General features: G+C 46.7%; 1 protein-coding gene across 8 annotated transcripts in view; it reads right to left on the reverse strand.

Annotated features, from left to right (window-relative positions):
* Positions 1–27,100, reverse strand: part of LOC135914649 (uncharacterized) — a 461,017-nt gene that overhangs the window by 309,376 nt on the left and 124,541 nt on the right. For 6 of the 8 annotated variants that reach the window (XR_011514057.1, XR_011514058.1, XR_010568363.1 and 3 more), the window contains one exon: positions 16,195–16,343. Coding sequence is in view for 5 of the 8 variants with exons in the window: in XM_070537513.1 (XP_070393614.1) it covers positions 16,195–16,343 (149 nt within the window). In the remaining 3 variants the exon portion in view is untranslated. Of the gene's footprint in view, positions 1–6,356; positions 6,570–15,351; positions 16,344–27,100 lie in introns of those variants that run through there. The other 2 variants (XM_070537511.1, XM_070537510.1) reach the window with 2 other exon arrangements.

The raw sequence follows: 27,100 nt of genomic DNA on the forward strand, positions 1-27,100 counted from the left end.
ATTCTGCCAACCCCTGCGACGCTTCCCTTCCCTTGGAATCCAGTCCGTAACCCTTAATGAACATCGGTTATCTTTCCTCCTCATTACATGTCCTGCTGGTGCCCATTTCTTTTTCTTGATTTCAACTAAGATGTCATTAACTCGGGTTTGTTCCCTCACCCAATCTGCTCTTTTCTTATCCCTTAACGTTACACCCATCATTCTTCTTTCCATAGCTCGTTGCGTCGTCCTCAATTTAAGTAGAACCCTTTTCGTAAGCCTCTCGGTTTCTGCCCCGTACGTGAGTACTGGTCCGACACAGCTGTTATATACTTTTCTCTTGAGGGATAATGTCAACCTGCTGTTCATGATCTGAGAATGCCTGCCAAACGCACCCCAGCCCGTTCATATTCCTCTGATTATTTCAGTCTCAGGATCCGGATCCGCGGTCACTACCTGGCCTAAGTAGATGTATTTCCTTACCACTTCAAGTGCCTCGCTACCTATCGTAAACTGCTGTACTCTTACGTGACTGTTAAACAACACTTTAGTTTTTAGCAGATGAATTTTTTGACCCACCCTTCTGCTTTGCCTCTCCAGGTCAGTGAGTATGCATTGCAATTGGTCCCCTGAATTACTAACTATTCTCATGCATCACATTTCTCGCTAACGTGAAAACAGCAATTCTCCATTTTATAGCGAATAGAAATTATCCGTCAGGAACGTGGCCAACTGAGCTAGTTAGTGCGTTTGTTGATGATGATTTGGTTAGAATGTAATAATCCTTCATGATAGTAGCCGGCGAACGCGGCACTTTGAAAATATAGGTCGGACGGCTTCTCGTTGTGCCTTTCTTATGGCGCTTAATGTAGCTTCAGCCGAAGTGCCCATTCCGTGACAAGCAAACTCAAGCTTTGGAAAAATTATGCAAGTACACGGAAACATTTTCGTTTCAGTTGGGGCGCCCTTTAGGTGGTGTTTGAGAAAGCTGGGCTGTCAGACGAATAATGTAGATAAGTACACCGGGAATGTTCTTTCTTTTTTAACTTGCTTTTTATTCTGTAGTGGATGTATTACTGTTATTTAAGTTCAGTGAGCACGCTGTAAACATATGCTTACAAGCAGTTTTGTAAGCAGTTTTTTTCGAATCTGTGGAAACCAAGATGGCATGTGTGCACGCCACACAGAGTACACTCTTGCAATCTTTGTGGAACCAGAGCAAAAATGTCGCTATTCGTGAAACGCTGGCAGCTGTACTCCGATTTCTTTCTTTTTAATGAACGCTGTGCTGTTTCATGTTTCATAAATACAAATAAAACTACCTCTAATTGTCTTTTTTTTTTTCGTTGATGTCCATGTTCGTATTTATACAGCGCATGCTATACGTTTCCAAGGTATATACCACCCGGCGCTGTTATTTATCCGCTCCCTTTTTTTCCTCATGGCTTGAGAATCTCTCTCTCCCTCAGCATCATGAAGCAGAACAGGAAATAACTTCTAGAGAAGCAAGCTATCCAACACGGATCAGAGACTTCGGAGACGCATACTGTAAGAAAAGCGATGAAATGGTTTCTGCCTTTGTTGACAGTGGCAACAAAAACAAATAAACAAAACTAAACTATACTGAGGCTACAGCCAGGCGAAGTTGCAAGCGAACGTACTCGCCAAGGATGCGGGAGCAGCAGCCATCGACCGAGGCGGAAATTGGATCGCGTGCCAACGGTGCCGGTTGCGGCAAAATGCGACCCCTGAAGGCAAGAAATAATGGCGTTGTGTCCACCATTGCCTAAGCAAAAAAGCCGGCAGTGCGGCGTGCAGGAGCACGCCGCACTGGCGTGCTCCTGTACATTCCTTCGTTTTCCTTCAAGCGGTGGGTCCTATCTGTACATTCTCATTTAGAAGGTGCACTTACCACGGCTGTCCTCAGCGGCTTATCTATGTGCGCGCAATGGGGCTTTAATTTCGGGGTATCGCTTGCGAGCAGGCAAGCGTGCACTTGAAACGGCACGACCACGTTAAATCAACGTGGCACATTGTATGGCCAACTCTTCCTTCTTTTTTTCCCCCGGAAAGACTTCATTGATTGAGTTCGGTTCCGCAGATTAACGTTATGCGGGAAGTATTGGCTGCGTGAAATAGCGTTGACAATTCCGTCTTGCCCCGTAAGATTGGATTCACACGACGGGACGAACAAACTTCACATTCATATTCACTCGTGGCACTACGTGGGACAGTACGCCTGGGAACAAATTCACAAAGCTTTTCGTTCTTAAGTGCTATTTGCCATAGGATACGCTGAAATTTGCTCTTAAAAAAAAAACAATTCTGGCATATGAATTTTTTGTAAAAACGGGCCCACAATTTTACAGTACGGTGTCGATAGCAAGCAACGATCTGCTATGAGTGCTCCCGAATGCTTTCGATTATGAACTACGGCGGCAGAGTTTGAATCCCTACATAACTCTATAGAGCCAAGCACCTTCAATAAGAGAGGGAAAATGTAATACCATCAAATTTTCAGAGATCCTAAATAGACGCTCGAAGAGAATTGCCTTCAGTGCATCGAAACACAAATGTGTCAACGTTAGTGCTACGTTTGTTAATATCACTGGATGTTTTACGCGATTTGCAGCGTTTTTTTTTCTGCCTCTATCTTTCTACTTTCTAACCAGAACTTCCTCTGGTTAGCCTCCCTGCATGTCTATATATCTTTCTGTCTTCAGCTGAAAGAAATCCCCCACCACATCCTTAGCTTCCTCCCACAACTCGTGGTTTAGCTATACGGACACTTTGCCTGTCCCGGGGTTGGGGCACGTCGTCGAGGAATGGCGGCACAGAAAAACACCCGTCCATAAACAATGAACTTGATCCCGCCTAACGGCAAATGGGCACGGACTGCAATCTATGAAAAGTTCCGCGACCTCTTTTAAACACTAGGCAGGAGGGTCGCAGGTCCGTACAGACCCGCGTCCGCGAAATGACTTCCTCAAAGGGCCGATGCGAAAGGCCGTTGTGACCAAGCGCGTACACTTTCTGCCCTCAGGGGTGACCGCTCTAATTGGACTCTGGGATCGTGGCACTCGAGGGGACTTCAACATTCTGAATTTTATCGATGCTGGCGGTTACATGTACCGATGTGTCGGGGAAAAGAATGCATCACGTGTGATCGAGTGAACACGGACGGGCTAGGTATAAGTACGGTGCGCGTAAGTCTCGGCACTAATGTAGTTGTCCTGTGCAGCAATCACAGATAGGTGGTTCTTTAAAGCGTTTTGCATCACAAAACGAGTAATAACTGGGTTAGCACTACTATGATTGGCGTCATGGAGAAGCAAATGAAGTATGCCAATCAGACAATTAGTGGTACTTATGAGCGGTGAAAATGCTGTTTGCCATTGGCAAAACATTGGTTTGGGCGAGTTGGTAGCCCATAGCCCTGGTGTTTTATAGTCCAGGATAGGACAGCGAGAAGACTGAAAACTACAAGCAATTTTATGTGTCAATAGCACGATGTGATTATGAGGCATGCCGTAGTGGGGAACTCCCGGATTAATTTTTACACCCTGGATTTCTTCTACGCACACCCAATGCGCGGTACACCGGCGTTTTTTGCATTGCACCCACATCAAGATACAGGCCGCAGCGGCCGGCATTCTATCCCACGCCTTCACGCTTACCAACGCAACGCCAAGGCTGCTGCGCCACCAGAGCAGTTAAGAAATAATTTTATTTTCTATGAGACCGCTGAGGATAGCTGACTGTTTTTCGTTACTGTGCATGTGACTCAAGCTTTTTATGATTGGTTATGTTTCTTACTGGATTTTTTCTGCGGTCTCTGTTCCTGTAGGTATGAATTCGAAGTGCCTGGCTTGAAGTATAGTGCTTTTGCCGTCATTTTTGGTTCTATCGTCTGTACTACTTAGCGCTCAACATCAATTGGTGCGTGAATTAGCAGTTGTCGTTTTGAATATCCTGTGTCTGTGTCTTGTTTTTGGTTTCCGTTTGAGATTGCGCTGATAATATGCTTCACGAATCGATAGCATCAAACTTGGCACTCTAGCCGCATTGCCACTCTACTGTGCAAGCCATTTAGCCATTAATGCAATCGGACTAATTTGGTACTTCTTCAGCATAAATTTACTAAGCGCGCAGACAGAGAGAAGCTACTGAATTAGCACTGCAGTTGTTCGCGTACCGGCACTCCCAGCGTGCTATCGTAGATAAAAACTGTGGCCACATTTTGTGCATGTTGCTTAGCGGAAGCTCTTTATCGTGGCTGAACATGCGTACGAGTGGCGCTCAATAAAGCTGTTTCCTTATCCCCTTCCTTTGCACGGAGGAGCTCTAAACTTGAAATATTTGCTTCCCTTTCTCTACATAGCTGCCACCGAAAGCCACGCCCCTCTGACTTGTTTTACACAGCTGCAGATAGCACTCTTGTAGAAGTTTTCCTGTTGGCTTTGAAGCCAAGACCTGACTTCGACGATGGGCGTATCGTCAGAAAACTGCCTGCTTTTCTTACATACCTTGATGTATGGAAAGGGGTGAAAATTTGAGTGCGCAGTGTCGGGGGAGTACGAGGAGTAGTGAAGAATTTTATATCCAGACGACCATGCTTCGATTTCCGCAAAATTCGAGTTATGAGCAAGACCATTATCTTGCAAGAGCTGAATGCCTTTTGGCAGCATGCCACGCCTGCTGATTTTGATGGCTTCCCTAATCCTGTGAGCAAGTTAGTATAATAGGTCCCCGTCACTATGGCACTTTTCCGCGGAAAAACTGTCAACATTTATCGATGATCTAAAAAAACTGTCAGCCTCATCTTGCTATCTGAAGGTTGCATGCGTGCCTTTTCTGGTAGCGGTGAGTTGTAGTGCTTCCATTGATTAGACTGAAATTTAGTTGCTAGTTCATAACAATTATTTTTTTTCATCCACTGCAATCAGTCTCACAAAAAAAAATTGTCTTGCTTTTTAAGACGCGTAGCCAAAGTTCACTGCTACAAGTCACTCGATTCTAGTGAAAAGCAGAAAGCAAGCCAGGAACACAACATGCTCACACCTTTACCATGTGCAGGTGTTCTTGAACTCTATTTTCTATGGACCCTTCACTGACCCTAACTTTTCAGCTAGTCCTCATGCGATGGTTTCTCGAGTATTTCAATTTTGTTACTGTGTCCCTATCACTGGCTTAGCGAGGTCGACCGGAAGTCGATGCCGTTTCCATCAAGTTCCGTCCGCATTTGAGCCTTTAACACTAGTACTTAACAACGTCATATAGTGGAGCATATATCCCATACACCATCGTTATTTCCTGAAAAATTTGTTGGGGTGTGTTGCCTGTCACATTCAGAAAGCTATTAACTGTGCTGCACTCTACTGGCTTCACGATCCCACCTTACTCAGTCTTCAGGCCGGTGAAACAAAAAGAGCTATCAGGAAAGCGTTGAATATTTTTCTCTGGCCTACTGAACTACATGCCTAGCACTGTGGGAAATTTCTTTAACCATCGTCATAAGCGGAACCCATGAACAATGTACATCAGTTCGATGGCATTAGTTCCGTGTTGCCCTGATTTGCAAGCTGGTGAATTGCAAGGTCGTCCACTACGACACTCTATTTGAGGAGCCGCGAACTAATGGAGCTTTTAAGTGTCAGAACAGGGCTCGTAGCTGCTCAAAAAGGATGCTCGCGAGTATTCGCCCCCTCCCCTCCCTCCCCCTAACGGGGCCGTGGAAATCGTCGCTAAACACTTACCAAATAGCTGTGCAGTCCCATGATGTCTACCATCACTGAAAAGTAACACACGATAGGCCACTTCTAAACGGATGCACCGAAAGACGTTGTACCACATTGTGTAGGGCAAAAAGGCTCAACTTGTGCTCAATAGGAAAGCTCCGGAGTGCACTCATCTCGACAGAGTTAAAGTTGTTCGAAGGTTCTCCCCTCCTTCACAGCGGGGAGAGCTGGAGTGCTCCGAAGGGAGAACTACTCCTTACACAATGGTCACTTGTGCTGGCTCACATAAAACACGTCAGCTAGTGCACACAAATGTACTCAGCGTGACAACCAGTGACTCTGGCAGTGACGAGTTAAACTACGAGTTGTTAAAAAAAAATATCAGTACCTTCCACTCTGTGAAGAAGGATGACCAGCGAAGCTGTGTATGTGGCCCCCTGAATGGCGAACTGCATCTCGGCCGTGGGTCGGCCCGACATTGCACTATCTTCGGGATCGGCCCACGTATAGGGAGAGCTTAACGCCTGCTTCACCTCCGTCGCAGGTCGGCCCGGCATTGCACTATTTCCGGCATCGGCCCATGTATGGGGAGTTGTTTGCGTACCACAACGACACAAAAATTTCCTCGGACGGTAGAGGTACACAGCTTCACTGTAAAATTTGACAGTTTCGGCCGAACGAAGGCGATGCATTGGAAGCAATAAGGTTTAGCGCTGTGATGAACGCGTCTCATAACGCTGGCGTAAGGTATATCCAGGGACCTTGTGCTGGCGTGAAGAGCACCGCCACCAGCGTTACGGGCATCGCATCTCGACAGTGCACAAGGTGAGACCGAAGGAGAACCATCGGCGTCTGTGAGCGTCCAAAGAAAAGATTAAATAGAGTCAGCTTGACACTTCCTGTCAGCAAAGTCGCTGAAATTGTCGCTAACACTATCGGTTGAATTTTAAATAACCTAAGTGATTTGGAGCACAAGAGTACATGGCTAACATCGCGTAAACCATTTATCGTAACTTTTTACGTTTGCCTAGTGTCCCGTGCAGGCAAGGAATAAGCAATGAATGTACAAGCAAGGTGCAGAGGCATTTTACTTCACCAACGTAGTTACAAAGCAGTGGATGTTGACAGTTGAAGTTCTCCGTTCACATTCAGAAGTAATGTGAAAAATCCAGCAAGGTTGAAAAGAACATGGGCAACCTGACATTCTCGGCACGTAAATACACATGGTCCGAGGCATGCCAGCAAATTTTCTAGCGCATATGACACTCGTGAACCGAGGACCAAATTCTGCGATAGGAGCTTGTACAAGTTGTAAACAAGGCGAGGATATTCATACTGTGCACCAAACAGCCAATTTCTGCCACCTACTTGTAGCCTTTATTTAATAAAGTGCATTTAGAAACTCATTTCCAAGTCAACTTTCTGAACTTAAATGTCACTGAAATGTCGTGAAATCATTCGTTCATGTCTCTAAAGAATGCAGCTTCCCACCTAAAAAAAAAAAAATCCGCCTCCCTGCCAACTTGTGATGGTGGATCTACAGAGAAGCTGGTACAGACGTTAGACGGTGTTACACAAGCCCCACCACCTCAAGCGGCATGCCGAAGTACAGCATACATCCTCATTCTTCTAGGCCATCCACCAAGTGAAAGTGCCTTATTGAAATAAATTAGTGTTTAAAAGTAAATTGCGTTATGATAGCAAGCTGCAGATATGATAGCTTCGGATTTTAATACGAGTATAGGAGAAAACACATATTCTGCTAGGCGCAAACTGAAAGACAAAGCCCTTTTCCAGCTGCCGTTCGAGGTTCATCCTCATTCTTGTTGGCCCTCCGCCTGGCGCAAGTGCGTTATGGAACTAATGGAATTTCTCGAAGTAAAAGGCGTTAAACAATTCGTTAATCATGACTTACGAACAACCTATAGACATAACAGCATCGGATTGCAATACGAATATACGAGAAAACATAATAATGTTACGCGGAAACTCAAGCACAAACCACTTTTCCCGCTGCCGTATTTTGGGCGAGCGCGCTACGAAAAATGCGGACCAACTAGAGGCTAATGCTTCGCCGTAAAAAAAAAATGTTTACTAAGCAGACAAAACGGTCCATAACCCTAAGGACAAGAGAGAGAGAGAGAATGAAGAGGAAAGGCAGGGAGGTTAACCAGATATGAGTCTCCGGTTTGCTACCCTACACTGGGGATGGGGGATAGGGGTTAGAAAGATGACAGAGAGGAAAACGCAAAAAAAAAACGAACGCGCACACATGGAGACACACACACAAGAGGCGTTCCAGTTAAAGTCGTTCACACAGGCCGGTAGATCGCAAAAAGCGCAAAAGCGGTTGCACGGCCTTCTTCTGTGACGGTAGGTCCGTTCGATGCTGTAGAATTCTTTTTTCGGATAGCGGTTGGTCGTCCAGTTGGTCAAGTTCGTGGCTAAGGCATGCCCTCTGTGGACTGTACTGCGGGCAGGCGCACAAAATATGGCCAATTGATTCTTCATGGCCGCAGTGGTCACAGGTTGGGGTGTTGGTCATCCCTATGCGGAAGGCATAGGCTTTAGTAAAGGCAACGCCCAACCAAAGTCGATATAAAAGCGTGGCGTCTCTACGGCGAAGCTGTGATGGCGCTCGAAGACTTAATGTTGGATCAAGTGAGTACAGTCGCGTATTTCTTAAATGTGGCTCATTCCATTGCGACGCGGTGCACTGCCGAGCAAGTAGGCGGAGCTGCCGTGCTGCGTCAGTTCTAGAAAGAGGAATTGGGACGTGGCGCTCCTCAGTATGGGCTGTGCGGGCAGCGTGATCCGCCCATTCATTGCCGATAATCCCGCAGTGATGAGGGGCAGTAAATGTGATGAGAGGCAGTAAAGAGCGCTGCGAGCTCTGCTGCCGTCGATGTTGTCGCGTGGGTCGTCTTAAATTTAATTGTTGCAGCTTTCGCTGGTATGACGATTGCCGCCGCGGAGCTGCTTGGAAGGACAGATCCATCTGTGTAAATATGCGTAGTGTCAAGGTAGTTCTCGTACAAATATAGTAGCGTGAGCTGTCTAAGGGCTGGTGATGACAGATCAGCTTTTTGCGAGATACCAGGTATTCCGAGGTTGATTTTTTGCTGAGCGAGGCACCATGGAGGGATCGAAGGTCTCGCAGCCGGAGTGAAACAAGCTGGCAATGATTCATCATAGGCAGTTATCGTTTGGCTGAAAGATGTGTGTGGCCTGTCCGCTGGTAGAGAGGCTAAATGGTGGCGAGGAGTCCTGGCTAGATGCCTTACATGGGTCCTGAGTACTTCAATTTCAATGTGGGTCTTGACAAGGTGGTCTCTAGCGATTGCTATCGTAGTCACTGTTGAAGCACTCTGAAGCAGGCCTAGACAGATCCGGAGCACTTGACCCTGAAGTCTTTGTATTGTGCGTAGATTCGTTTTGCCTGTGTTGTTTATTGCTGGCAAGCTGTATCGCAGAAATCCTAGAAAAAGCACCCTGTACAGTTGTAACATGGCACTAGGCGACATTCCCCAGGTCTTGCCAGCGAAAAACTTGAACAGGTGGCAGATGCCTGTCATGGAGTGTCTTGCACCCCGCTCTTGATTGCCTCTTCCAAGTCGAAAGATGGATTGGCATCGCAGTGTTCTTCCATAATAGACTGAAATTTAGGCCAGTCCACTCTTTGGATCATATCCCGTATTTTGGAAGTGGTCAATCCTCTGATCTTGATGTACGTGGGGATATGGTCGCTTCCGTGCGTCTCTATGTCCGCAAACCACCCTGCACGTCTGACTAGGCTTCGTGAGACGAAAGCCAAGTCAAGACAGCTGCTGTACGTGGAGCCACGTAAGAACGTAGGACTTCCATCATTCAGCAGCCAAAGTTCATTACTGGAGGCAAAAGATACCAGAGCTCTGCCTCTTGCGTTGATGATCGGACTTCCCCAGAGTGTAGGATGGGCGTTGAAATCTCCAATGATGACCCAGGGATTGGAAGTTGAGGAAAGGATGTCTCGTAGCCTTTTGTAATCAAATCGACTTGACGGAGATAGGTAGGCGCCTACAAAAGTAAAGGCCAGATTCTTTTTCCTTACGTTTAGGCATTTAGATTGATTACTGTCATTAGGTGGTACAAGCTGATGAGTGTAGGTGAGGTCACGGCGAATAAACACCAAAACCTTACTGTTTTCGTAAACAGCTGACGACATAAATGATTCATATCCAGAAAGCCTGATCTTGTTCGATAAATTCGGCTCGCAAATGATGATAATGGGAAACATATTGGCGTACACGAAGCGACGGAAATCCGAAAGGCGCGCTCTGAGTCCGCGGGCATTCCACTGAAAAATAGCTGCTTGTCGGACCTCTTCTCTAAAAGACCGTGGCTGTGGAGCCATGATCTACTCAAGGGTTGCTAGCACCGGACTCAGAGCGTCCAGTACTTGAAGCGCACTTCTAGCGGATGGTGTGTGCATGTTGCTTAGCAGCACGCGAATGGCATTCATTAAAGGCCTAATAAGTGCTATCACTTGCTCATCTGTTTTCCGTGACTCCTCGGATAAAGCACCTTGCTGTACTGGGGGCGGCTTCTTCTGCGGCTCTTCCGGCGGTCGTGTACGTGGAAGTGGCGGCCATTCCTTTGTGGAGAGAGATCTGGCAGTTTTCTCCCTTCCAACATCGGTGTTCGGAGTGCTGGAAACGTCCGCTGATGATGATGTTTGACGAGGTGACTTTTCCTGAAAGCTTGATGTTTTCCGCCGTGAAGACCTTCGTCGGTGACGTCGTCTTCACCGTACTTTCAGAGCGGCCTCTTTGTGGGTAGAGTTGTCTCTCACCATTTGTTTAAGAATGGTGATCTCTTTCTTGATCTGGGGACAAGAGGCGCAGTGATCACCTTGACAGTTAGGACACTTCAACGTGGTTGCGCTGCAGTTGTCTTCTGAGTGGGGTTCGGCACATTGAGGGCACACGGCCGAATTTCTGCAAACACCCTTCACATGTCCAATCTTCTGACAATTGAAGCATTGCATTGGTCTTCGAATAAATGGTCGAACCGGGTGGCGAAAGTGGCCGACCTTCACTTAGGGTGGAAGGCAGTCGCCTTTGAAGGTTATCCTCACACAACGTGTGCTGCCAAGGCGACCAACATGCACAATCACGTTGTGTTCTCTTGCTGGTTTTATGAGCATTGGGAGGTCTGCATTACATATTTCATTGTCAATGTCAAAGATGACTCCTGTTATTGTGGCACCATTCGTTGGCACGATGGATCGGACCTTGATGTTTCCCAGCTGCGTTACATGTTGTAGTATGGTCAGTGCACTCGGGTTCATCACATCGATTGCCAGGATGTTTCGCCTAGTGTTTATCCTAACATCCTTGATCTCATTTGGCACGGTGTTTTCTAGATACATGGAGAGTGCTTGCCTGTTGAGGACGCGTAGGTTGTCGGTAGCGTTCTGTGGCACAAACAGGATGGAATGAGGCCATCGCCGAGGAGCTGTTTTCACAGTGTTCGAGCTGGACGCCGAAGATGAGATGATAATTCTTCTTTTGGCCTTGCGATACTGGACTAGTCGAAAGCTGTCTTCCGAGGGCTCGTCACCTGATGCGCGGTACAGCTCTGTGTCCTCGCTACCACTCGACGTATTTCCTCGCTTCCTCGAACCGATGTCCGCGGGTGAACGGGAACCGGAAGGATAACACGGCTACTATTCTCATTCCTTACTTCCCTCTAACTCCTGTTCGAGTCCATTGTCCCGCAGGTTCGGGTGCGCGGGTTGCAAGTGAGTCACGCTTCCAAACACAGAGAACGGGTGTCATGCTAATCTCGTAGACCTATTTCCTCAAGGTCCAAAACACTGGCACAACTGGCGACGTGCCCTATACGTATTAGAACTGTGCCATGGGCACACGGAGCTCGCCTTGTTGCTTATATATCAACTTTCCACTCGCAATGCAAATAGAAAGTGACTACGAAACGGTCGTAGACGAAGCGCAGCCACAGTTCATGCAAATATAGTTATCCAGCTGGCTGGCTGGCTAGCTCGATTTGAATTGTACAAGGCTCCATTCACATGCAAATCAAGCCGAATGCTGGCGGCAGCAAGTTCGCGCTTGCACGGGCAGTTCGTTGAGAGCGATGTCGAAATGATGCGCTTCTGGAGAAAGCTGGAAGACCGAAAACTCTGAACGAGCGCAGCAAGTGGCATAATGCAGCTGAACGAGAGGGAGAGAGACGAGAAAAAATCCCGGTGGCACCTACGTCCCGATGACCGTCAAGGTTATTACGATGTGCCTTTCACGCATGTGTTATTTTCGTTGACACTAATGTTTCTGCGAAAATTAGTCTAAGGGGGCAAATAAGGACCATCGCTTTCAGGGGAACTGAGCTAGAAAATAAAGGTAGTCCGAACCATACACCTGCTTTCTGAAGGCACTAGAGAGAGAAACAATGCTATTGACAAGCGCTAAGTTTAAGGGAATGACTAAGAGAGAGAAAGAGGAAAGGTAGGAATGTTAATCAAACGAAATTTTCCAGTTTGCTACCCCGAACCAGGGAGAAAATGGGGTGAAAAGAAGTCTGGAGGAGAGCGAAAAACAAAATGAGTAACTAAACTACTGCAGGTGTTCACTGAACCCGATGAACAAGAAAAAAGCATGACCATGCTTTTAACAGAGTTTGTATGGGATATCCAGTCACATCTACGTTGGAGGCTTAGCTCTTCCGGCATAGGTTGGTCGCCAAAGTTGAACATATCGGCGCGTGAGCGTCTGTCCAGAATACTGCATACATTGGCACATGAAGCCGGTCTGGACTTGGGCCTATGAACGGCAGTAAAGTTTCTGTGAATTTCTGTGAACACAATTCTGTGAATTGCATGTAATAGTACATCTAAAGCGGTCAAAATTGATTTGTTACATCTGAATCTCAAAAAAATTCAATAATATGGAGATACAGGTTTTGCAAAACCCTTGTATACAACCTAATGAATTCACGTAAGATATAAAATGACATGTTTAGTTTGTCTGCTTTGAATGATCTAATGGACGCTATTTACGGAACCGCAATGTGTGCTCTTGATGCAGGGCTATTAATTTCTAAACTTCGTGCTTCTATTTCTTCAAACATTCGAATTTTTGAAAGTTATTTCAACAAAATGCAAGCCCTAAATAGAAGTTTCGCTCCAACAGTCACTAGAATTTACCTTTCTCTCTCAAATGCAACAAATTTCGTTAATATGAGTCCTAAGGTTATCTCAGAAGAGCGTTTCTGCTTTTTACATGTATTTGAATAGGCTGCGTCGGAGTTGGGCTCGAGCTAAAGCTTCGTCTTAATTCTCGCCGGCCTAGACACCACTCGATCATGCATCTTTAGATTTACTATGTAAGTGTGAAGGTCATGGTATAGATAGAGAGGGAAGAAAGCACTGCGATAAGAAAAGTAAGAAAGAACACAGCAAGGGAAATGGACGGTTAGGGGGCCATAACGGGCGCGTTTTCGCAAAGGGCATGATGTAAAGATAAACTGAGCCCATTGCAGGAATTATCGGGATCATTGGCAGACCTGTGACATAAATTTAGATGGCTATGGACGGCCGAACGGGCTCCATTTTTTCCTGCCTCTCTGGCTGAGAGAGCAGCCAGGTGGGCTCGCTTGGAATGTGAATTAAGGCGCGCAGCATACGGTCCAATACTTTGACTCCGCAACTCAGAATTTATCAATTAAAGAGCAATCTCAAGTTCTTTGTTTGCTTGTCTTTATACGTCTCTTTTTTTTAACAATTTTATTCATTCACTCAAGAAAATAAAAGCACAGCAACAAAGTATACAGAAGGAGGTCGCAAAGCTCAAGGCTCTAAAGGGCACCTCCTCCTGCTTTGCCTGCACAATGGTTTGGGCAAAAGTATCTTCAAATTTTGGTGCCAGCGCCCTTGGCTATTCTCGCCAAGAAAACCGCGCTAACAAATTTATGCAGTTGGTGAGATTAAGGCTCACGCAACCGGACAAACACAGAAAGCGGATGACCGTTCCGAAGAGGTGTTGCAAATAGCCTTCGGCAAGGGCCTACTTACACCACAGTGGTGTTAAAATGCAAGTGACGGAGAAAGCTTGAAAGAGGCCAATTGACACGCTCTAGAGAACTGTGCTTTGTCTAATTAATGCACAATACTTTAGTAATGTTGTCAACTACAAATATAGCTACACGAATTCCGGCACCCACAAAGCTTTCTGGAATGCGTCTGTTTCTCACCAGGGTAGGAGAGAAGATAGGGGCGGCACCAATGAAATAGGTTGTCCTTAAAAAAAAGTATAGCAATACTTTTGAGGTAAACTCGCATAATAATATACCGCGGAAACCACCCTTGATAAGTGTCTACGTCACACGAAGCATTGTTGATCAATATTTAGCGAATGCAAATAGAATATTACATTTCGCTAAAAACATAAAAATTTTGATTGTTAATATTTAATGTGGGTTACAGAAATAGAACACGAAGGAGTATGTTGACACGTGAGCCACAGCGTATCATACAATAAAGGGCCTAATGCAGAAACGACGCACAAAGCACCAACCTTCGACTGATTTATTAGCACAGATTACAGATGCGCACGTGCATATATTTTACAGGAGAGAAAAAGGGAAGCTTAAAGAACACCAAACCTTAAGGGCATTACGCATCTGCAGGAAGCCCATTTTTATCTCCAGTAAGGAGACAGGAGTTCTCACGTATTTCCCTTCTATTGGGAGATCATATCTGCTTCAAGCGTCTACTTGTAAGAAAAAAATGGGCAGAAACCACTGACGATGATCGTTAATGTAAGAGGAGAACCAAACGCTCCTATGCTGGCGGACAACTTTCCGTAGCAGTGAAGGGAAAGCTACAGAAGCAAAGCAGGCAAAAGTGAGAGCGCTTCTGAAAAGATTCCCGTGTTGTCATCCACCTTAGTTTAAGCTAGGGAGGAGGAAACAAACACCTCAATAATAACAGGTAAATAAGACAAAACACACCACTGAATGTAAAAGTTTACTTATTTTGCGGCCTTTCCCTTCTGCGTCTGGGCAAACGCGAAACCGCCGCACGTGAAAGCGGCGTCGATTCAGCGTCTGTTCCGAGCAACTAAAAGCACTGTCAAACGCTGGCGGACTACTTGGCGCGGTAATACATGTGTAGAAGCTCCGCCCCGTAGCGTTCCCTTCACTGACACAGAAAGTTGTCCGCGAGTGTAGAAAGGTATTCGCTTTATTAAACAATTGATGCGCTTGAAGCAGCTGCAGTGATGACATTTAGATAGCATTTGATGCTTCATTGCGAAATTCTGTAGAGAACAGTGTCGTTAGCCACCATAATCTCTAAGGACAGCATAGTTGGCTATGCATGCAAGCAAATTGATCATATATTCGTTGTCTCCAGCTGCGCGAGCACCAACGCGGAAGGCGACGGCCGTGCTGCTCTCCAGCAACCGCCACAAGTGGAGAGGATGGTGGGGGGAGAAGAGGAGGGTTGTACATCCTCCCCCGACCGCTGCACTACAGCCCACAAAGCTTCAGACGCCCGAAAGCGCATGCGCCACTGCACGTGCTTCCCGAATAGCCTTAATATAGCTGGCGTTCGGCGTAAAAATGCGCCCAGAAATTGGGTCTATGTATTACCGGTGAAACTCCAACTATCGCTAATCACCGATCATGAAAACAGGCGAAAAAACCAAAGGTATCGAGTTATTCACTTTAGTAGAATACCTGTGCGTGAGCACTCCAGTCTCCTAACTAAACAAAAATAGTTCGTTACTACGTGCATGTTAAGCTGCCAACGTTTGGTGTTTCTTGCGCTTGCTATTCACTCGTACCAAGTATGTGTCTATAGATATGAGTTATTTACGGTGATTAATAAGCTAAAAGACAGCTCTCGGTGTTTTTCTTCTGCATTTATTTCTTTCTCAACGCGCAGTGTTTCAGCTGTTGCGAGACCAATTAGTCCAGACCGCCCAGACTTCCCCTTTCAACCATCACCCCTCCGTTTTAGCGGGAGTATCCTTCTTTTTTATTTCTTTTTTTTTTTGGGGGGGGGGGGAGGGGTTTGGTCTTACTTGTGAGACTTCTTTATTATTGTATATTTTTGGAGGGAGGAGGAGGGGGAGCTCCGTGCATGTTTTCATTTAGAACCTAACTAGCTTTCCCTAAGTAGTTCCACGATATGATGTTTTCTTCGTAATGACAGGAGACACTCAGGCTGCCGCCGCCACCACCACATGCAGTCTTCATTGCAAAACACCCAACAGGCGTCGCAGCTATGAGCCTATTCGATGAACATCCTGTGCTCCACTCCTGGCACTCGCACGCCAGAACACAGACAGAGGGGCGTGAACCCATAGGCCGCTGTGCGTTCGCGCATGTTAAAACGGCGTGCCGGGACAGGGGCCCGATCAATCGTCTGCCGCTTTCCCGTTATTGTCGACGCGCACACTACGCCAGCTCTCACCTTTTGTTCCCGGTGCGGGAATACGCTCCTGGGTCCCAGAGAATGCTCGACAGTTCCCGAACCGATATGTGGTGCGCCTACAACCTCGGCGTAGTTCCACGCAGCCCTCCGGAAACTCAGCCTTTCCGACAACTCGCTGGGTCGTGACTCTGCAGTGAGAAAAGGCAGGTCCCGATCAATCATCGGCGTTCCAAACGACATAAGACGGCGTACCTGTTGAGGTACTTCAAGCGATACTATATTAAGGGCTCGATAGAACGTCGTATAAATGGGACTCGGTAAGTCCATTGGGGTTAAAACGAAACTGCTGTATCTTTGTCCTTGGTGTACTTCAAGTCTCCTGCTGCTTCTCTTTCTTTCTTGTTATCTTTTAGAGGCGCTGCCTTTCGCGTGCTTCAAAGAACTGTGCTCACAGGCGGAAGGGTTTATGAGAACAGAAACGTTCTTCCTCCGAAGTCCAACAATATCTGTGTGTGCAAGACGTGTGTGGAGAGCAGCGGAGTGTTCGTGTGGGCTCGTATGCCCGTATGGCTAGCGCATCTTCACGTACTTAACTGTGGAGCAATGAATGGCCGATGCAACCAGATCAGCGCTCACTGTCGTGTGCCGCTTAACCTCAGCGTTACTTGTATCCGCGTGTTATTCATTTACCACATTTGCGGCGGTACTCATTGTAAAATTCCACCTCAATTTTGGCCGCTCCATGTGTGCATTTCGCAGTGCTCGATACAATAACACTCGTTTCTGTCTTCCTCTATTTCTTGACTGCCGGGCGTTGTATAATTCTTTACTCGACCGCTATTTTACCTAGTGCTAAAGTTTCGAAATAAGTCGTTCCGTGATTTACAAGATTAGTCTCCTTATCGGATCATGATTGAATTAGACGAAATGAAGCAGATGAAATCAAGCGGAAACATATTCAAGGTACTGAAGATGGTAAACTAAGTGTGCGACCACACTTTCGAAATCACTCGCACACGTCCGCAGTCTCGACTGAGGAGTCTTTTGCTTCACTGCACTGCACTGAACTCTGGATACTACCCACACGCACACAGAAAGTGCGCAGCCGTGTGCCAAGCGGAAGGAATGCAGCAGCGCCCACTAAGCATTGTTTTCGCATCGAGGGCCGACGTAACTATCGGTGCTGGAACCTAGTCTCTCTTTTTGGTTTCTCTCCGTTCGCCAGGATCGCTTTTTTTGCTTCCCTCCTTTTCCCTCCTGGAGAAAAAGGCGCTGTCATAAGTTCATTCATATATGGAACAACTGGACCATACACGGAAGTGCCATGCTCAGGATCCTCGAGAAGTTGGTTATCGGTCTTGCTCTCTTTGTTTTGTTTTTTTTTTCTCTCCCGTGAGGCATTCTCGAACGGGCGTACGAGTATATGCAGGTTGCGGGAGCTGCATCTGCCTTATCTTCATGTGCTTGTCGTTTAGATTAATTTTTGTGGCACCCTGAAACTTTTTTTTTAAATTTCTATGTCCCTTATCTCCGTATTCTATTAATGGGATATTTGACGCAAAAAGGGGTGCCGGCAACTCTTTCCATGGAGTAGAAAGGAAAGAGAAACCTCGGCGATTCCTATGGCACTGAACTCATTTAGTGAGGTATGCAGAAAACTTACTCCAGCATGGCGCCGTAGGACAAGACTTGGTCCATCGTCGTCATATGCGCATTGTCAAGGTCTTGATGACATTGAGCACTGCGTACTAAAGTGTCCTGAATAGGAAAGTGTCCTGAAAGCCTAAGATAATAACGGATGACCTCAAGCATAAGACGGCACCACGCTCAAATGCAAGTGATATTTTGTTCCCGTCAGAACATATATGATATTTAGGAGACGGGTGCTCCAACTCCTTTTAATGTTGCTCCTTGATACAAGGTTGAAAAGTGAGCGGTGAGCCGTGTAGGTCATTTTGGGTTGGAAAGCGCACAGCGTATTCGGCTCGGTGTTAAACTTGTTTTTGATGCCTGCTGCGATGTGTCTCATAGCGTATCGCGTTTGAGAGGTGGCGTTCCAGCAGAGCAATTGCCGGCAACTTTTGCAAGTCGTAGATCCGCCTGCAGTGAGGAACACTCCTTCCTTCTGCGCTTTCCCAAGAGATGGAGCCATCGTCTAATAAACTTCTTTGCGATGCACACGACGTTGTCTTCTGCTACAGTATGTACTGTCTGTTGCAGCCTTCGAATTACACGCACAGACCACACCATTCAAAGCATACTCTGAACCTGTGTAGGGCGTAAGACCTTGCGACTTACCAAGCTAGCCTACAGACTACGAGCGGCCGATTCTATCTCCACAGACCACTTATGCAGCTTCACTTTCTCGCTACATCATGCTTCTACGATGGAATTCCCCGGTTTTCACCAACTCACGCTTGCACTATATCGATCCTAACTTGTGACGTCACCTGCCACCTGGACTCTCCCGTCGCGAAACAACTTTACTGTGTCGCATGTGGTTGGGCCTCGCATTTAAATATTCCTATTCCTTCCTGATACGAAAAGCCAACAGTGCGGCGTGCAATTTGTGCGGGTGCGATGAGACTCTAGAGCATGTTCCGTGTCACTGCCCATCCTTTGACGCTCAACGACCTACTTTACAAGCGAAACTCAACCTGCTAGGCAATAGAGTGCTCTCAGAAGAAAAGATCCTTGGACCATGGCCTATGCGTTCTTGCATGCAACAGGCCACAAAAGCCCTTCTGGGTTTCTTAAAGGGCACTGGATTGTATGAACGCTTGTGTTAGTGGAGATTCATCTGCGACTGACTATGAAGGATTGACTACTATTTTTCTTTTCTCTCCTTACCTGTTATTCCCTTTTCCGCCTCAAGTGTAGGGTAGCCAACCGGGGACATCCTTGGTTAACTTCCCTACCTTTCCCTCTTCGTTTTTCTCTCTCTCTTTTATGAAGAAAGTAAGCACGCAAAAAATACTTGAGCATTTTTATTCCTACCCAACGACGAGACCCATCGGTCTGTCAGTGACGTAAAAGGAATCATTATAAAGAAATTAAGGTATAAAAACAAAATAAATTCGAAAGAACAAAAAACGTTTGCAGTATCGAATTTCGAACTACGAGCCCACGATAAGAACCGACAGTCCTACCCACTGGGTTATTCACTCATTTTTTTTCTTTATTGCATGGAATTACAAGTAGTTTTATGAGAAAATTAGTTGCATTACATTTAGCCACACATGAAAGACACGCTTGCGCAAGGTGAATATATCTAAACCATATAGATGTGTTGTACCAGCGGTACAAAACAACTGAACAACTGTGAAATGGCAACGGTTTCTATGAAGGCTTTGTTGAAAGATTTGGTGATGGTGGAATAAAAGCCATTTATAGGACAACATCTATAGCCGACTTGGAGCATTGTAGACATGAGAAAATTACGATTTTGCGAAAATTTAATGTCAAACAGGCCACATCCCCGATGTGTTTCGGTAGTCGCGGGATGCGGCTTCAGCTGGTGCGTTCCTTCACTGACCAAAATCCGACCAATCGCTGAGAGCACACGCACTTAGCATCGCTCAACACAGAGATAAGCCGTCATTGCGTTGACAAGTATGATAAGAAAGGATGAGGTGTTCTATTGGTCTCATCACGGTTGATAATGGTTCTATGTTCATGGATAAGGTGCTAAAGATCGATAAGGGCATATAATGGTCGGATAAATTGTGATAAGGTTGATAAGGACCCATAGGGATTGATAACGGTCGGACCTAGTCCGATAAGGTTTATAACGATAAGTTTTATAAGGGTTGATAAGCGTTTATACTGGTCGCATCACGTTCGTGAAGACTGATAATGACAGCGGGCTGCGTGGAGATGAGCAGGCATCACAATGCTCACGCGTACTTAGACAACTCCAGTGGAGTTTCTTCATAGTTTTCTACTTTTTTCAGCAGAAGCTTATTGACTTCAATTGAATTCTGGGGTTTAATACGCCTGTCAAGCGGGCAAGTTAAGTGCACTTACGGCGAGTGCACTCGGTTTTTAAATGCACTTTCCCAAATCTTAACGTCGCAGTGGAGTGTACTCTCAGATGAGTGCACTCAAGTCGGAGTACGTTCACGGAACGCACTTTACTGGCCTAGTGCGTAGCCTCGCCGCCAACGGTTAGAAGGAGTGCCTGGCCTCGCCACCAACGCTTTCAACGACGCAAAATGTAATGCATAGAATTGGACACAAAAGTTATTCAAAAAAAAAAGTTAAAAGCTGCTCAGTTATTGAGCAGCTTTTAACAATATAATTTCTGTTTAGCGAGAAGCGAAACAGCACAATAAAGAAAAGAATGTATCATGTACGCAAATAACGGCACCGAATGATGCGGCACTGCGTCGCCGCCATGTTCATTCAGTTCGTGTTTATTTTGGTGTGAAAGCGTGCTCACTACGCCGGTCGTGCTTTGAGCCGTGTGCATGGCATTTTGCAATGTAGCTAAATATCGAGCTCGCCGTCTTTGCTCATATATACTCGTTCATATTCTGTTCTAGCAGGATTATGAGCAGGATCAACTGCCGCCTCGCCGCACGCCGCGATGATGTTTTGGATTGGCTAGGCATTCGTCTTGGCCAGCATTGACTTGCAACACACTTATTATAAAAGCATCTTCGTTCTTTGTTGAGACAAATAGATCAAGTTTGTTTTTATATATAATTCTACTTAAAACAATCGCTTTTTAGCAGATTTCTCTTGTTAATTCACATCTTTAAAAACGCGCTCTTAGTATGTCGCCATTTTTCTTTTTTTTTTTTTTTTACTGCGAGTGCACTCTGTTTTCCCGTTAAGAAGCGCGTTGCCTAAAGTGTGACTCGAAGTCCCGAAGTGCACTTCCCGTAAGTTCACTTAACTTGCCCGCTTGACAGGGGTATTACTTGCCAAAACAACGATTTGATTATGAGGCACGCCGTAGCGGGAGGCTCCGGGTTAATTTTGACCGCCACCGATTAGTAGGGTCAGTAGTAGGGTAGGATTAGTAGGGTCCCACTCACGTAGGGTCAGTCGAGGGTGCTCCCCTGAACCTCAATTAGTCTGCTCACGAGGCAGCGCGCGACCTCACCGACCGCGCTTCTGTAAGGAGCGCCGACTCCCTTCCCCCTATGGCCACAGGGAAGCTGCCGCTACTCACAACGCAGTTATGAAATTCTTCTACATGTCTAGAAGGGTCCTTCCACCCCCTCACCGCAAGTTGACTAGGGCGCAAGCAGTCTCTCTCAGACTCTTACAGACCAGCACGTATTCATGTCTGTCCATTCTACATGAGGTTTAGCCCGACGTATATCGCGGCGACGCCTGCCCATCCTGCGGACAGACCTCCACTTTAGCACATATGCTTTGGGAGTGCGGATCGACATACCCCGAGTTCAATAAAAAGGAGTGGGACTTGCTTTTGCGTAGCCCCGCTCTAGACAAGCAAATCCTGGCTGCCCGGCGTGACCGCGACCGGGCCAGTGGGCTAGACCTGCTGGCCCCGCCGTGGGACTAGCCGGGCGCACGACGAGTTCGCGTCGTCGCTGGATCTGCAATAAAGTTCTTTCACTCACTCACTCCACATGACCTCGTTAACATGTAACCACTTATAGCAACAGAAACGTGCAGTAACACATAAGCTAAATGTCGCTTAAAACCTACAGCTCGATGTTGTAAAGCCTACAAGCGGTGAGCTATCACTACTTTCGAAACAACTACCCCATCTTAGCAAAAAATTAGCAGTTTCGCCCGAAAACGAACCATTGAAAGCAAGAGCAAGGTTTTGCGTCCTGCTTGAGCTCCTCGCAGAATGTTTTAACATATGCGCGGAGGCGACATGGCGCGGCGCCGTACGCGAGACCATTTCTGCGGCGCAGCAGGAACAGTGCCCTGGCAGTAACTAGACCTGTCACAATGCTGGCGCGATGAGGAACGTCGGCAGTCGTGTATCCGGCATCGCTCATCGATTTTGCATGAGACGAGACAGACAGAAAACCTTCGGCGTTTATCAGCGCCAAATGAGAAGATTAGATGAAAAAAACCTTCACGTTTAGCGTTTGTCGTTCTCAGACCGATGTATGAACCACGGTGTGGTTAGGTTAGCCAGTTAGGTTAGGTAAGGTTAGGTTAGCCAGTTTCACTAAGAAAACTGAGATTTACGTGGTGAGGACGCAACTATCAAGCACATCTCACATCCTCTCAAAGAGAAATGTGGATTAACATGGATAGCCTGAGGATATTCGAGCAACAAAGGCAAGCAGAGTCGCAGGCAGTCATTGGCGTCCAATGCAAAGGCATGGTTGCATTCCCTCTTTTCACTATCGCATTTCAACTGTTAAAATAAAGATGAAGCCGGAGAAGCAGGCAGCAACACCTCTGAACCAGCAGAGATGCAGATGGTCGTTTACATGTTTTCGTTTCGCTGTTTAAAACAGCAATCCAGTAGGTCCTGGCAAGGACAATGGTGGGCTGTTTGTTCAAGCAAAAGCAATCTTTTTGCTGGAGTGTGCCGGTCTGCCCTTAAGTAAATATAGGTGCCATGTTTTCAAACAAGTCATGGTCACCCATGATTTCTCTTTCTGTTCCACCTTCCCATTCTTTTCATGTGTCATCGGTGCGGTCAATATTTATTACCATTGTAGAACCGACGGGGAGCCAATGCAACACCTAGCGCTGACCAGCGCCTTAGTCAAGAACATGTGGAAACCCTTTATTTTTTAGCGTAGTCGACAAGATGTTTTGAATTCCAAAGCAAGTCGAATGAATCCCGAAAGCTCGCTCCTGCTATTCCTTCCTGTTTGTTTGACCTTGTTTGTCAGTTGGTCTTTCTTTTTTTCCTTCGTTCGCAAGCCCTATTGCTTTATTTGCGTTCCTGAAGCATTTCCTTTCGGCGCACAATGGACTTCGTTATTAGATGGGACAACAAGTCACTACGTCTTCCTTTGTGCGGAAGATTTCATTTCTTCCCGCATTCTGTTGCGTGTCAGCTATTCTCGGCTGGCTAGAGTGTGGTAGTTCTCTCGCGTTATTTGCTAACTCTGCATCTGAAGGCCCTCATTACACTTCATAGCCATCCGAAGTGTCATGAGGGTGCTAAACTAACAAGGAAGATTTCTAGTCGGTCGTGGTGGTGGTGTTGCAGCAGTCGGGGTTAGCCTAGCATACATAGCCGGCAATTGTTCCACCGGAGCCTCCTGTAAGTGTCACTGTGTGTGTCAACAGGTGTCGAAGAGCCCAGTGTCTCGCATGAAGGGGATAAGCAGTCACTACACCCTCTTCCTGATTGCCACAGGCCCTCCGGGGAAAACGACGTCTTCAAAATTCCTGCGCAAAAGGCCATTCTTTTGCAGACTGTCGACCATCCCTTTCCTATCTGTGCCAAACTGCGGGCATATCTAAATGAAATGTTCGATGTCGGCGATGTCACCACAGAAGGCACAACACGGGGGCGCGCATCAGCCAGTCTTGAGCCAATTCAGATGCGGTACAACAGCGTTGCTTCTTCCAGAGTAAATCCATGGGTCGCACAGGCTGGGTGTTGTCTGGTGGATCAACCTAAAGTGAATGCGGATTGCATTTTTAAGGTTATGAAAAATTTTTGGCGCTCTTACTTTTGGGACACATGTTAATGCCAGGTGTGCAAGAGCGTCAGCTTTTTCATTTCCTTCAATTCCTACGTGGGATGGTATCCATTGAAATTTGACATCAAATCCCTTGCTCGTTAGAACTTTGGTCAGTGCCAGAGATTGCCTTGTAAACTTGTCTGGAGGTGCGCCACGGTGTAGTCGTTGTAACGATGATTTCGAGTCCGTCAGCACCACGACGTCACGTGCGGAATAAGCGCGCAGTTTTGGCAAGGCCCTGGTAGTGGCGGCACTTTCTGCTGTTGTAGACGAAACTACGCGATCCAGGTGGCCTGACCATGACACATCAAGGGAAGGTACGTAGAATGCCACTGCGCAGCTGCCTGTCTGTGCACACACCGACCCGTGTGGGTGCTCTTGTACGTGGCTTTCAAACGCTGTGCTCAAGTGGTCTAGCACAAGAAACTTTGCCGCGGCAGTTGAAATGGTGCGTTTCGTCAGTACGTGGGATACACTGAGGCTACACTTAACGTCCTGAAAAAGAGCATGGCGGGTCCAGACGACTCCGTTTAGGCCACTCCAATCCTAAATATGGCTGTGGCTTAGCTAAGGTTAAGCCCAGGATGCGAAACATACTAGCCTTTATTTTAGTTGTTGAACCACTGTTTAGCCTGGTGAACTGCTGTTGCTTGGATATATTTGGTTCGGCTAGACGAAGAAACAACTCATGCGTTACTCTGCTTCGTCTTCAAGAGTGGAACGCGACAGCGTTCCCGTCGACCCACCAAGGAGTGTAAGACAATGGGCTACGGCGCAGCGACTACGCGCCCCGCATTTGACGCGGTGCGCGTCGAGCAACGCAGCGTTCGGCGCGGCAACTAAATGTGCGCCTGAGCAAGCGACGCACGCCTGAGCCTTAGAAACAGCTCGTTTCTAAGGCAACACCGCATTCACTAGAGGCGCTTTTGTACCGCTTTGAAGCATCGTACTCGTGGCTCAGTGGTAGCGTCTCCGTCTGACACTCCGGAGACCCTGGTTCGATTCCCACCCAGCCCATCTTGCAAGAGTTGAGCCAAAGCCACCTAGAAAATCAGTCTCTGTAGCACGCCGCAACCTTCGCTTCTCATTCCAACGAGCAGCTCTGTCTCCAGGAGGCATCTCACCTCGTGAGTGTCTAGCAGAGGCAAGCGCAGCTGCTTATATACCGCCGCGACGCCGCGAGCGACGGCGCGAGTTGGAGCCCCGTTTCTCCTCTGTCGTGACGTCCCGGTGTCACGTGGTATTGAAGGCGACACCACCGCGCCTGAAGAGCTGGGTTGAGCTCTCGTAATATGCTTCGCATAAAATTGAAATGTGTTGAGCGCCGCATGGAAATTGGAGCGAGTTCTTGCTCTTAACCGCAGGAGAAGCGTCGCGCCTGAGGGGGGCTCACAGAGCCTTAAAAGCTGCATCAGCAAGTCCTGAGATGTCAAAAGGTGGAGTGCAAGAGACAGTTTAGCTCAGGCTAATGAAAGGAAACATGAAGTGATATTACAGTGGGTCCCGGGACATGCTGGTATAGCAGGCAATGAATTAGGGGACTCGTTGACAAGATCAGCTCATAACGATGCAGAAATTCAACTCATCCCTTTATCACACGAAACGTAAATTGAGAGTATTAAAAAAGGACTTGTGTGTGCCAACCCGGTTTAATGAAAATGCTAAGGAATCAATTCTTTACGAAGTAGACCCTCAACTCAAATACCAGCTTGATGTAGAACCTTCTAAAAGTATCGAGACACTAATTCATCGACTACGCCTTGGGACAGCATACACTAAACATTTCCTATATCGCATGAAACGGCTTCCTTCCCCGACTTGCTCCTGTGGCCACGACGATGAGAGTGTTCGCCATCTACTCCTCGAATGCCCCATATACGCGATGCAAAGACGGTAGCTAGAACAAGAGCTACACTCCACTGATCCTCGGCAGAATTTCTCACTCGCAAAATTGCTAGGCAAATGGCCATCGAAAATAGCACAGCGAAAAGCATTGAACGCGCTTGAACATATTTATGAAGAAAGACGCATCTTTAGCAAGTACTAGATATCGCTCTGAATAATCACACGATGTTACTATAACTTGCTTCTATCATTTGCAATTATTACTTCTCGTATATTACGTACTATACTTTTCTTTATTCTGCGCGTGCATTATTTTCACTCTGTGTAATTCCTCACCTGTGTACATGCTCATCGCAGTCCACATCATGGCCGTTTGTGTCTGTTTGTGACTTTGTTTACAAACTCATTGTTGTGCAACTTGAATTTGACTTTTATATTGCTATCTTCGCGGGTGTAGAGGACTGTGTGTTGTGGATTTCTGACCGTATGACGTGATTTCTTTTCATTTTCTTACATATTTTTTTATATTGTTGTTTCCGCTATAACATAAGGAGTAGCCGTCACCATTATAAGGTGACTACGTCTCTTTCTTTTATTTTCATTTCAATAAAAGAAAGATGCGTATTCTGTTTATAAACCGCTTAGTTCTTGTGCGTTGGACGTCTTCTCCTTGTTCAATGGTGCGCTAATAACGAGCACCAACTAGCCCGCTTATCCCTGTTAAATATGCCTTGGACCCAAGACAAACATCTTATTCCTTCACTGAGCGGCTGTCCTTGCAGGACATCAGCCACCTAGCTGGGTGGTCGCCGCCCCAGTTTGCACACATAAAATTGTCTTTATATGAACATGTCTTAAAGTCATGAGGTCCCCCAGAGCGCTTCCATTCCTGCTCCCCAAGACAGTACTTAGCTACATGTCCGTAGCGGTGGCCCTTAAAACAGCGTGGTGGTGTCTCCACGTAGTCGAAATGCTCCTGTCTCGTAAAACCAAGGTTAATCTTTTCTGGGCGCTCACAATTTGGAGCAAATGTGAGAAAGGCAGAGTCCATGCTCCTTGACTCCCATTCAGATGACGAGCTTTGGACCCGACAGATGATTCTTGTCGCATGGAAAACACCCTGAAGTCTCAGGCAGGTGAGCAGCTCTTCATCCGAGTGCGACTTTGGGACTCCACCAACAATACACGTGTTTTTCGCATAGCTGTGTGGAACACGGGCAGATATGGCTATGCCACCGATGTTCTTGGTCTCTATAAGGGAGTTAGCTTGTCCTTCTGTGCTCCCTGCGCTGCGAAATGGCTCTTGACTTGGGCTCCACCGAGAATCATTCCAATCTAAGAATATAGGACAATGGAGTTCACTTGCCTTAAATCAGCTCTTTCTGGTGCTGCAGGGATTAACCCAGGAATGCCTACCGTGCTGTCTTTACGATGCCGCAAGATTCGGAAGCCAGCCT

The sequence above is a fragment of the Dermacentor albipictus genome, chromosome 4 (genome assembly GCF_038994185.2).
Source record: "Dermacentor albipictus isolate Rhodes 1998 colony chromosome 4, USDA_Dalb.pri_finalv2, whole genome shotgun sequence".
Classification (NCBI taxonomy): domain Eukaryota; kingdom Metazoa; phylum Arthropoda; class Arachnida; order Ixodida; family Ixodidae; genus Dermacentor; species Dermacentor albipictus.